The sequence below is a fragment of the Notothenia coriiceps genome, unplaced genomic scaffold, assembly GCF_000735185.1.
Source record: "Notothenia coriiceps isolate Sejong01 unplaced genomic scaffold, NC01 NC01_scaffold00036306, whole genome shotgun sequence".
NCBI lineage: Eukaryota > Metazoa > Chordata > Actinopteri > Perciformes > Nototheniidae > Notothenia > Notothenia coriiceps.
In genome coordinates this window covers 60378-73248 of record NW_011369007.1, presented here as the reverse complement: position 1 = coordinate 73248, position 12871 = coordinate 60378, and the positions used below count along the sequence as shown (strand labels likewise).

Sequence of the window (12871 nt, the reverse complement as noted above, 5' to 3'; positions counted from 1 at the left end):
GCAGTACAGGTTAGCTCTGAGTGTTAGCGATGCTAATGTAAACATGCACCGACCATATTACGTCCAAAACAGTCGGCCATTGTTTCTGATAGCAACGTTCCTGATAGGGCCGTGGGTGGGTGTAAAGCCAGCCTACTTTTCCGATATTACGTCATATCAGACGCAAATCTGGATCAGCTCCGTTGTAGCCCCGTTTTTAGAGATTTGGGTACGGAAGAAAAGAGAGAGGGTTTTATTTTCTGACGCTGCGTGAGTTCCCCGAAACACCGGGGACACATTTTTATGAATAAAAGACATCAAAAAGTGCATTTTGCATGATAGGTCCCCTTTAAATAAACTATATTTTCTTTGGAGGGGTTTTTATGCCACCAGAAAAAAATTACACAACTGTAGGACAAATATTTGTAAAATCTAAATTCTTCTATGGTATTAATTCTGTATGTGTTGAATACTAACCAAATCCAGGAGCAGTACCTGAGGAACTTGAGCGACTGCCCATACTGCTGGCATCCCGGTCACAGCCTCCGTTCTCAACATGCTCCAATCTCTTACGAGCTGTAGAAGAAAGAAGTAAATAACTGTGAGTCTCTATGATAAACAATCTGAATGTTAAGATGCATGCTTTCACAACAAATATATTGTTGGTATTGCTGACTGCTGAACATTAGAGTAAGTTATTAACTAAAACATAATGCAGTGAGGGAAAAATGTAATTCAATCATGTCAACAAAAGAAAAGCAAGCAAATATATGTATTAAAAAGGGTTATTACTGGACAAAATTTGATAGTTCCTCTTTATAAATAACTTTAAAAAATAATTGATTTTGGAAACTGTCGAAATCAGAAGCTTTTTTTCTGTTGATAAACATTATCCTCAAGGTAACAGACAACACTTCCAGGGATTATGACTTGTACAAATGTACTATAGCCATAGATGAGAGTAACATCTACGTCACTTTACGGCCCGCCCACTTTTGGGGGAAACAACGCTGTCATTTGAATGAATTTGAATCAAGCCTGAAGCCACAGAGCTCTTCTTTCACTGTCCTTTTTTCTTAGAGGAAGTACAGAAAAAACGTAACTCTAGATTTGTTTTAATGTTTGAGGTGCAATAAACGACACGGCAGCTTTTTGGCATGATAAAACAATTATTTTCCGCCTCAATCATGAGAGTAACAGCTGGCAAAATTACAGCCTCGCCTACTGATTTTAATTTAAACATATATCGAGCCCGATCGTCGATTTCCAATGATTTAATGTAATTGTTTGCCTGACTGGCCATCGTAATCGGGCTCTTTGAAGATCCAAAAATCCACGGTTTTCAAAAATGTCTGATCGGATTGGCAAAAACTTCAGAATTTGTATTGACCGCCATTCAAATGACAGCGTTGTTTTCCCCCAAAAGTGGGCGGGGCCGTAATTTTCTCCCGGAAGTGACGTAGGTGTTACTCATCTATGCAAAAAGGAACTCTTAACTATAAGAAACAGAAGCCCTCAAAAAGGCAGTCTGAAAGTCAAAGGCGAGCTTCATTGCTTGACTGAACTTTTCCTCTGTGAAGGTGTCTACCTGAATAAAAGGTGATGCAGGCTGCTCTTAAATAAAAGTGCCCACTCAGCAAACCTCCCATGCATAAACTAAGGCTGAAAATGACGGTGGGAAGCTGTAACAGCAACACTGATGAATGAACACTGGCTCTTCTAATAAAAATCGGTCCCAGCTGACAACTTAGTGTATTAAGTATAACCTTAGCACGAGGGAAGAACATTATCTCTCTTTTAATAGTGCACTCCCATCTCTCTTGTTTCTAATCACCGTGCACTTTCTACTCTTAAAATCCAGAGGAGAGATAGCCTCTCAGTCCTGTCATTCCGTAATAAAAGATAATAATAATAATAATAAGGCATTTTATTTATGGGCGTCTTTCAAAGCTCTCAAGGACACCTTACAGAGCATAATTTAAAAACAAGCAACAAAGAAGATCACACAGTAATAGAAGACTTCAAAAACAAAGACTTAAAAACAACAATCAGTTTAGCAAAATTAAGGTATTGAATACGCCAGTTTAAAAAGGTGTGTGTTCAGGCTGGATTTGAAGGTTGAGAGTGAGTCCATATTGCGGATGTCTCGTGGGAGAGAGTTCCAGAGACGGGGGGCAGAGTGGCTGAAGGCTCTTGACCCCATGGTGGTCAAGATAAATATCACAGTGAAGTCAAATTAGATGATGGGAAGGAAATCTATATTTGGAAATAAATAATATAACACTTTTGATACCTTGGAATTTAAATCCTCTAATTTACTGTAATTCTAGAAAATAAAAAGGGGAGAACAAAATACTTCTTTTTTTTTTTTTAAATGTATAGTATTTTTTTCCCCCTTCAGCCATCAGTGTTGTGGTTGTTTTGCTAGAAGTTATCTTATCAAATTTCAACCATATTTTCACGATACAATCTTTATATATAGGTCGTTTTTAACTGGATATAGGAATTTAGTAATCAGACGTCTGTCTTTAAGCTATGGAACAAGCTGAGACACTGCTTCATGATTGTACAGTAGCATCACACTGAGCTACATGGCTCTCATTAGGCGTAATCTCTTTATCTGCTGATGAAACAGTCACATTAAGTTGGGCACTGTACCGTGGTGAGCTACAGAAATATACTGTAAGCCCGTTTCCTAACCTTGTGTTAGCTGTTTCGTCAGGTCTTTGATGCTGGCGGCTTGTTTCCTTTTCTGAGTCACCAGCTCGTCCCTCAGCTCTTCCACTCTGGTTTTGAGTTGGTCCGCCTCCGTCTGCAGCGCCGCCCGCTCCTCCTGCAGGCCCTGCACCTCCTGCTGCCTCAGAGACCCCTCCTGCTTCAACTGTCGAGACTGCAAGGGAAATGGAGACAGGGGGGGGGGGTTAGACTAATGAAGCAGCCGTGATAGAGTGGCTAGATAACTCCACGACGGCTGCTTGTCCCGAAAACAACTTAGTTTCGCAACCTGTGATTGAATAGAAAAAAATACCTGTGTCGTCTATGTATTTATATCTGTGCCAAGCCTATCTAGGAGTTTGTTTCACTATGACATGAAGCAAGGAGAAAAGCTTTGATGACATTATGAGGACGAATCCTAAACCCTTTAGAAATTTGCAATTAACATTTTGTCTTTTCCCTTTTTAATGAAAAGTACCTTATTATGATACATGCCAATTTATTTTAAACTTATCACTTTTATAATTATTTTGGCTGTTTATTTTAAATAATACTTATTTAATTAGGTTGGCTATATGTTTTTATTGTTCCTTTTTATTTAGCCGTTTTATTTTTTAAAGAATTTATTTTTAAAATGCAGGTAAAATAAAAAAATAAAACTGCTTTTAGATTAAAAAGGCATACAATATGACATTTGTCTTTGTTAGTTTAACATCAACTAAGAAGAAATGTGTTTTGTGTTTTGAGCAAAGGACATGTATGGACAAACCTTATCAATAAATAAAAACTAGTAAAAAAAAAGAAGAAACTGCTTCAATATGTTCTTCTGATTGTCTAAAACACCACTGTCCAAGGAAATTGTATCCAGGCCAGAACACTCATCTGTCCTGTACCACTCCTACATATCACTCCTCTGTCCAGAGTTCCCTCACCTTGTCGTCCAGCAGCCGGTTGGTCTCCTCCAGCTTGGCCTGCAGCTCGGCGAAGCTGCTGCTGAGCAGGTCCAGCTGAGACTGCAGAGAGTTGCTCTCCGACTGCAGCTGGGCGTTCTTACTGCTCAGCTTCTCCGTGAAGCCCAGCAGCTCAGCCTCGCGCTCCCTGCTGCCCTCGACGTCCCGCTGGAGGTCAGCCATCTGGGTGCTCAGGCTGTCCACTTCCTCACGAAGAGACGTGACCTCCTGTTTATCACTGCGGGACGAAATAATTATTGGCTCATATTAAATGGATTCATAATGAACTTTGATTATTTTGTGTGTGTGAAATAAGTGCTGTCAGGGAGACAAGCATACATGACCACTGTATGACAAACAGGCAATTTTGCTTTATAAAGAACAGAAAATAGACTTAGAGATATTGTGTTGCAAACATGTAATACGTGAGTGACATAATTCATACCAGTAATAGTTCACTCTTTCAATTGGTAATCCATTATTTCATTCAAATAAGTCATTTGTAATGGACCACTGAAGATAGATAATTTGATACATTTTCAAAATAACTAACCTTAACCCTGACCTCAATGAAAAACGCTATGAGGTCAATATGGGATGGAGAATTCAAAAGACTACCACGAGGGCTAAGCAGACTGCACTTACAGTAGGCTATGTAACTATGCACCAGAGGATTTTATCATATGCGTCTGCCGTGTGGTTTAATGTTACTGCCGCAAGGAATTGTGGGATCGCATTATCTTCTGTTCCCTCAAAAAGGATGGTCCAGTGTACCCTATGCTATAGGAGATAAGAAAGGAAGCATTGCAGATGCCTTCCATAGCATTTAGGGGATTCAAACAGCTCTTATCACGGCTGCCTTGATACTTCAAGCTAAAAAAGACTATTCGACCAGAGCCAGCGAGTCAGGATAAAGGTCACAATCTCCACTGGTAGTGAAGTTTTCTACAGAGCAAAGAACTGGTGGAATCAAATTATTTTCTGTCTGCCAACAAATTAGTTTTTGGTGCGAGTGGTGAAGGAACGTCATGCTGCTCAGGATGACAGCCAGAAAGAAAGTAGAGAAGCTTTTGCATAAATCTATCTGGGTTGGCGCCACATACTTATGGCTCTCACAGAATGCAGCATTTTAATTTCTAGTTTCTCAAGTCATCTGCATACGGCCTGCAGAGCCACAGAGGGGCCAGAGTCCCTCTCTGCCCAGTGCGCTATATCTGTCCCTGGCCTACCTTTGAATCCTGCAGTAAGGTACCTGCAGTAGAACTATATTACACTGTTCTATCAAACCAGTTATGCCTGGCATTTAAAGTTCTGTTCCTGCATGATCACTCTGTGTGTGTGTGTGTGTGTGTGTGTGTGTGTGTGTGTGTGTGTGTGTGTGTGTGTGTGTGTGTGTGTGTGTGTGTGTGTGTGTGTGTGTGTGTGTGTGTGTGTGTGTGTACCATTGATGCTGCTCCTCAAGCGCAGTGATCTCCTCCAGCTTGTCTCTCTGGCGTCCGATCTCAGCTTTCTGCCGGTTGATGATCTCCCTGTACTTGCTCAGCTCGTCCTCCCAGCGTGGTCGCTCGTCCTCTAGACACTTTAACTACAGAACAACACACACACACCCTTAATTAACGTGAAGTCCTGCCGGTGACATGTGCACACACATGTTCAAGTGCGTATTTATATGACAAACCTTGGTTCGTAGAGTAACGAGTTCATCCATGCCCTCTTTGTAGCTCCTTTTCAGGTCATCCAGCTCTTTGGCCTTCATTCGATGCACCTGCCAGATACATTAGATATGAGATTATCCATTTATAAACTTTCTACTTTCAAAATAATTTCAGTTTCTAGGCTAAGAATCTAAGGTTTCTTATCTGTGTTTCATCTAATTGATCACAATCAGAATTTACAAAGGACCAATTTAGTTATTGTTTGACACATTAACGGCCCCTACACACGGCGGCGTGCGTTGCGGCTTCAACGCTTCTGCCCATTCACTTTGAATGGGGTGACGTCACGATTCGCCGAACTGCATTGTGGGAGTAAAGCGTAGCTTCTCTCGCGGTGCTCGCTGCAAAAGTAGAGCAATGTTCTACTTTTGACGCCTCGACGGAGGCGTCAGCCAATCGAATCATATGCCAGTGCAAGCTCTAGCCAATCAAACCGCGTGCTTGTGTGTCTGGGGCGGGAGATTCATGTGATTGGTTGTTGGTCGAGTTTCAGCCCCCCCCCGCCGGCAAGCGACAACGCACGCCGCCGTGTGTAGGGGCCGTGACTTAACCCTCAGTCAGACTTATGTAACAAATTTCTTTCTGGGAAAAAATAAATAAATCCTGCAGCATCTTTTCAATGAAGATGCACTTCCTGGAAATCTTACTGTGGCATTCATTAACATTATTTTGTTTATGCCGCCATTACACATGCAAAAGCTTAATAACGTTAATAACATCTTTGGAACAAAGCCATTAATGATACGACTGCTAGTCAACTTTTCCAAGAAGCAATTAGTAGCCTGTGGTATCCAAGACAACATGCCACTAACGGAGAAGCCGGCAACTTTACCGTCTATTCCCTCCATTCATCATGCCCATCCTTTTTTAATGTTAACACCTACAGCGTTATGGACACCCAACTGCTTTGTTTTGCATTATTTATGACTAAGTTGAATCATACTTTGAGCATATACTAAAATTGGCACAGATTTAGATCAATTTTTTCATCAGCAGGGAAGCGCTACCTGCCTAAACTGAAGTGCTACATTAAGAAATCTTTTCTAAAAACAATTGACACACAATACAGGCCTACAATACACTGTATATCAACTCAGTGTTTAACATTGTAATCTGTAAATGAACAAATGGAATGAAAAAAACAGGGGTGAAAGCAAACTGAAGGGGAAACAAAACGGTTAGTGAGGCGTGATATTTGTGGATTTAAATTGAAGGTCTTGTAAACATCCTGAGTAAACAAACCAGAGTGTGGCAGGGTGGAAAGACATGCGAGATGTCTTCTGGGTTGTTGTTGTAACCCACAGCTATATTGATTATTTCTAGGCCATTTATTTTTAAAGAGCATTTCCCCTCAGAACGAGGCAGAGAGAAAAACAGGCCATTGTGTTTGGATTCAGTCCATGTCAGTGCCGTGTGCATGCGTGTCAGCCTGTAGAGCCCATGTGCCAGTTGGTTACTCATTCTTATTTAAAGGCAATTACATCTCTCATAGTGATGAAAACAGCTGAAAATAAACCTTTTACTAGAATAGCTGGCATCAAAACCCATCAATAAAGTGCTGAATAATGGCATGGACTTGGTCTCCTGTGTGGGCGTGACCTTTAAACAAACAGTCACATGAACAGAAGGTTTATGCAATTTTGAATTAGTAGGAAATCTGTATAAATGTTTGTTTTGTATTTTTTGGTGAATTGTCACCAAGAACCAAATAGGAATATAGTTAATCAACACGTATGCAAGCATATAAACAACTAATATTTATGGTAAAGCTTCACCTTTGGTCCANTCTTATTTAAAGGCAATTACATCTCTCATAGTGATGAAAACAGCTGAAAATAAACCTTTTACTAGAATAGCTGGCATCAAAACCCATCAATAAAGTGCTGAATAATGGCATGGCGGAACAGAAGGTTTATGCAATTTTGAATTAGTAGGAAATCTGTATAAATGTTTGTTTTGTATTTTTTGGTGAATTGTCACCAAGAACCAAATAGGAACATAGTTAATCAACACGTATGCAAGCATATAAACAACTAATATTTATGGTAAAGCTTCACCTTTGGTCCAGGACTGAAAGTGCCTACTTAAGCTAATGTGCACACTAATGAGTACTTGCGTATACATATAGGTGTGTGTGTTTGAAAGTGTTTGTGTGTGAGCACAGTGGTTAGCACCTCTAATTGGCCTGTTTGTTCCTGCTTGTGTCTCTCCAGCTCGACTTTGGTCTCCTTCAGTTTAGCATCCAGCTCGTTGGACTTGATTTCCTCTGATTCCTGGAGGAGATGGGGGGTCAAAAGGTTAAAAAACAAGACAACAATCAAGAGTGACAGAGAGAATAGAAGAGGAGGGAAGTGAACGGTGATATAACAACATAAGAATGGCTCAGCATATCCAGAGCACACAAAAAAAGAAGTTGAAATGAAAAATATAACATGCAACTTTATTTGCCTTAAGAGTAAATCAATAAGAAATGGCTGATAAGTGGGAATAGACAGGAAAACGACACCTTTTTTGAGTCATATATTACTCATAATGGATTATGTGCATGCAGAAAAGTTAACTAAGTATGACAAATATGCATATCATACTATAATATAAATATATATATATATATATATATATACGGCAACAGGGTGTAAATAATAATGCTGAAAATTGGAATCTATGATTAATTGTGTTCAAGTGCAAGAATGGTGTGAATACGAATATTAGTCGCAATGTACATTATAACTAAATAAATGCAGTATTACTGTGTAAATCTGCTGTCACTGTGATCGAGTACAATGGCTCAAATACTCTTTTCAAACAGAGAGAAATATTAAGCGGCTCTCTGCTACCATCACAAGGACTAAATGAAAACTGCCGTTCTAATAAAACTAAATGTTTTGCTCATCTAATTACAAAGTTTATATAACAAATGAAAAAAATAATAATAATGACATGGAAATAGAATCACTCAGTCCATGTATGTGAAGGCAGGAGCGTGTGATGCATTTCTCACTGTCCAATCAGATTTGACTACTTCATTCTTTGACCAATCGTTTCAAATCTTCAGTGAGTTGGCTCAGTGACTGCACTCTTTGCTAAGCACACAAGTGTTAAACTGTCAAAAATAAACATGCATTCTCCAGCTCCAGTATATCCAACAAACAAAGACAAGATGTTTCTCACACATGGACAGGTATTTCATATTTGCTCACATTATTGATCATGAGCAAACTAATGCTCCCATGTGATAAATACAACAGACCTGGTATGTTCGGATCATGTCCTGGCAGTTCTTGCGGATCTGTTCAGTCTCTTCTTTGGCCTGGGTCAATTTGGAAGTGGTTTCTCTCAGTTTGTCTTTAGTTTCCTGCACGCAGATACATAACAAACAATATGTTGTAATAATGACAGTAAAAAAGGCTTTTTGCTTCTGAATAAAACTCGTAATTTATAAAAGCTGTGCAGTAACTTGGAAATGTTTCTGTTTCTTTCCTAGCAAATGCATAATATTATTTGTGATGTACACACCCAACAACCACACAAGCCCCCACAAAAGAAAACATTAGTGGCTCAGCTCCTGCGGCCTTGAGCAACTACCGAGTATTCACTTTCCTCTGTTTATAGTTGTGCATTTGCTTGGAGGCGGCAAAACAAAAAGCATTATTTTGTAATAGTCATTTTCAAAATAGCTACAATGTTAATGATGATCACTGTACCATTTTCACCCCCATTTCATTTCGCCCCTGAATCAAAAGACAAATCTAATCGTGTGTTTTATGGAGCGGCTGCAGATAAAGGGGACGCCATTTGTATTCTGAAAATACTTGGCAGATGCAGATGTTTGACAAACAACAGGTGTGGTTTGTAAGGTGAATGGAGGAAATCAACATTAACCACCAATCTAAAATAAGTTCAAACTGATATGCCCACTGTACTGTACTGTATGTAGTCAACCTTATTTGATATGTAAATGTAGCTGTGTGTTCAGTGTATCATTTAAATACAATTTGACCGCAGCAAGTTCAGGTTCATGCCAAATACAAAACACATCCAAAGCACAATGGTATTCTGAAAGGAATACAAATATACTGATCTCTTCTCTGTGTTTTGGATATGTTTACAGTAGCATTGGAACCAAAATGTATTTCCCCTATGTCTGCCTGTAAACTCAAAGCACATTTTAGTAGTAATATCTGTTGAAAACATGATCCGGTTTGACAGTCAATAACATTTACATTACCTTGTGTGCATCCGCCTCACTCTTCAGTTTGTTCTGGGCCCATCTGACCTTGATGAGATGTGAGTTGATCTCCTCTTTTAACTTTTCCACCTCTCGACTCAACCTGCCGACCTCGCCTTCCTGAGAGACAGAGAGATGGGTGAAGCAAGAGCAGGATCAGGATCAGAGGCTAGGAGAGCAACGGGTCATCGGCTGAGCTGAGATAGTTAATAATCCTGATGTGTTTCTCCTGCTAATTCTAATATGTATAGGAAGCTTACAAGTCGGAAATCCAACAAACTGCTGACCATGGTAAGAATGACAAGCAAGATCAAATCAGCATGCACAAAACAGTGTTTGTTCGTCTATAATAAACTGATGTGGAGAATGAACATGTGACGTGGTGTCCTTTACTCTCAAGTACAAAGTAATAAGTTGTAATAATGTTTATATTGTCCAGAGTGGCAAATAATACTAAATTCACATCAAAACACTGCAACAAAAAACTAATTACCATAAATAACAGTAATGTACCTTTGTAATAGGTAACTTTAAGGCTAAATCGCTGTTGTTGAGTTTTTAGGTCCTAATATTGAAAGTTTTAAAAACAAACACTCTTTAACAAGGCATGTAAACCTGTCAGTGTTTACCTTGGCGTCGTACAGCTGCTGCATCCGACCCTTATCCTGAGCCAGCTGGTTTCCTCGGAGGGCCTGGCGGTCCACCTCCTTCGTGGCTTCTCTCAGCCTCTTCTCCAAACTCTCCTTATCCCGCCGCAGGTCCAGGGCCTCCTTCTCCCCCCGCACATACTTCATCACCATGCCCTCCTTCTCCAGGCGGGCCTCGTCACACTTCTTGTTCACCTGAAATGGATCATGAAATATAGGCTTGTATAATTTCCCAAATGTCAACGTTGACTTGTACAAGTAATGAATTATGGACAGTTTGATAGATAGTGAGAACGACCTCGTTTTTTTTAGTGTGGATGCAAACAAAGTGCTGACTGTCACTGTCAGCTTGTATACATTTTACAAATAGAGCTGACATGCACCCGCTTGACAGCAATGTTACGAAGGCAATTTGATGTTGCCTATTTGAATGTTTACTAGGTTGTATTAATACTTCATTATTTAGTACACATGCAAACTAGAAAATATTTTAATTATCAACCCTTTATTTATTATTTTTGCACGTTTAAGAGCAGGACACTGTGGTACATACTACGGGTCTCACACCTGTGTGTTCATTCCTCATGCCAACGAAATGCTCATGTGCCACTTCACAGTTTCAGGTTTATCTTTTATGTGAAATATTCACTTTCAGGAGAGCAAGAGAAGAAGGGGAAAACTGTATGAGAGTTTTTCAGTTTTTCAGTGAAATAGATAAAGCCAATGTTGTGCTTTGGGCATCACAATGTGCACTTTAAATAAAATACAGTAAGTAAAAAATATATAATACAATATATGGAACAAATGTGTCAAACCCCTGGGGCAACAGTTGATTAGGACTGGACCCCCCATCTTGTTGTAAGGAAGGACTGATATAAGGAAGGGCTAAACGAGACGACCGAGTGCAAAATGTACCTCCTATTGTTCACTGAACAGTGAAATTAAGAAATTGGGAAGTGTGACAAAACTCTCAAGAGAAATGTGCCCTACATGCTTTCAGCCAGGTGGAGAAACTATTGGAGGAAAAATGTGCTCTTCTTCAATCTGCAATAACAAGAGTTAGGGGAGCAAAGAGCTTGACCGTTCAGGTAATTGTTTTGTGCAAACATTGATAAAGATAGTGGAAAAAACTAAGATACTGCATTTTTGTCATGCTGTGAGTAATCTTTATCTTAGCATCATTTAAATCTTAGGATGAAAACAACTTTAGTTAATTAAAGTGGGACAAGTGATATTGATTCATTGGCATAAACGTGGTTTACACATACACCAAATGCGAATGCAAATCTTTAATTCATTTCACAAAAGACTGTTCCTTATCCCTGAACTCTCTTAATGGATATTGAAAACCCATTTTCTTGTACACATACAGCATTAATTATTTATGTTGAATGTCTTGATGATCAAGAGTGCAAACAAGTGGTGTGTTGTGGTTTGAAATGCCTTTCTCTCCATTTCTCTCTGACAGTTGCCGGACATCTCTGACCACAGAAGCTGTAGTCAATATATCAATAATACTCAAACAACTGAGCATCCCATTCCATCTTATATAAATGTGTATATCACCAAGTATCCCTAAAGCATTTGGTAGAAGTGTCTGATGTTATCACTAATTCAACTCGAAGAAATCTAATCATCTTCACTTAAGGCAAGTCTCTCCTTTTATTCCAAACAGGACTGGATAAATGTCCATAGCTATCATTTAAAACATTTGATCAGATGACTCGAAAGAAATGTAAAGGGTCCTGGGTAAAACTGAAATGCACGCTACATTAAATTAATACAGAAGTTTCATTTCCTACCATAGTTCCACAAAAAAATGAAAAAAAACCTCTGATTGAATGGGTATAATAATAATATTTACAAGTTTTCATTGGGAGATAAACTTGATTGGCAAAATAAAGATACTGTAGCAGCCAACTGGAACAAATCCAGACGTGCAAATACGGGTCAGACTAGGGCGAAACTACATAGTGTGATCAGCTTGTCAACTATTTGTGTCCCCGTTATACCTGTTCAAGCCTGTGTGACGTTTCCTTCTGCATGTGCTGGAGGGCAGCCTTGGCCGCATGGTCCTGATGGATGAGTTTATCCCGAGATTCCTTCAGTTCTTTCAGCAGCTCCTCCACCCTGCCCTCCAACTGTATAAACAGGGAGTCGACAAGGTCAACAACTTGTTAGGCCACATGTAAGTCATTTTGCCACACCTGCGATAACCTGCTTCACAGGGTGACACCTGGTTCACAATGTTGGAGGCTGAATGAATTTAGAGAGCGCACGAAGAGGAAGTCAGTTTGGCTTTGTTCCAGTCCTGGAAATCTGAGACCTTTACTGGAAAATATTGCTGAAATATCTCTGGCAATCTCTGAAACAATATATGTTAGAGATGTCCCGATCCGATCGCGTGATTGGGGATCGGAGCCGATCACGTGATTTTCAAAAGATCGGAATCGGGAGAAAAAAATCGGGGATAGGGATTTAAATTTTTTTTTTTAATAAAATACTTTTTTTAATTTTTTTTTATTCAATGTTACAAAACAAAAATGACCATGTTCAAGTCTTAAAGTCATCCTGAGGCCTTAGTTTTGGTTTCAAATTACACAACATCATGTATGTGTTGCTTCTTTGGGGCTTGTT

The 12871-nt window shown here is 39.5% G+C and overlaps 1 protein-coding gene across 1 annotated transcript in view; it reads right to left on the bottom strand.

Annotated features, from left to right (window-relative positions):
- ccdc186 (coiled-coil domain-containing protein 186) overlaps positions 1-12871 on the bottom strand; it is a 32626-nt gene that overhangs the window by 15599 nt on the left and 4156 nt on the right. The window contains exons 4-13 of the mRNA XM_010792116.1: positions 12247-12375; positions 10217-10429; positions 9588-9707; positions 8610-8714; positions 7534-7632; positions 5323-5409; positions 5087-5229; positions 3627-3882; positions 2680-2869; positions 475-555 (exon numbers count right to left, since the gene is read on the bottom strand). Coding sequence (XP_010790418.1) covers positions 475-555; positions 2680-2869; positions 3627-3882; positions 5087-5229; positions 5323-5409; positions 7534-7632; positions 8610-8714; positions 9588-9707; positions 10217-10429; positions 12247-12375 — 1423 coding nt within the window. The remainder of the gene's footprint in view (positions 1-474; positions 556-2679; positions 2870-3626; positions 3883-5086; positions 5230-5322; positions 5410-7533; positions 7633-8609; positions 8715-9587; positions 9708-10216; positions 10430-12246; positions 12376-12871) is intronic.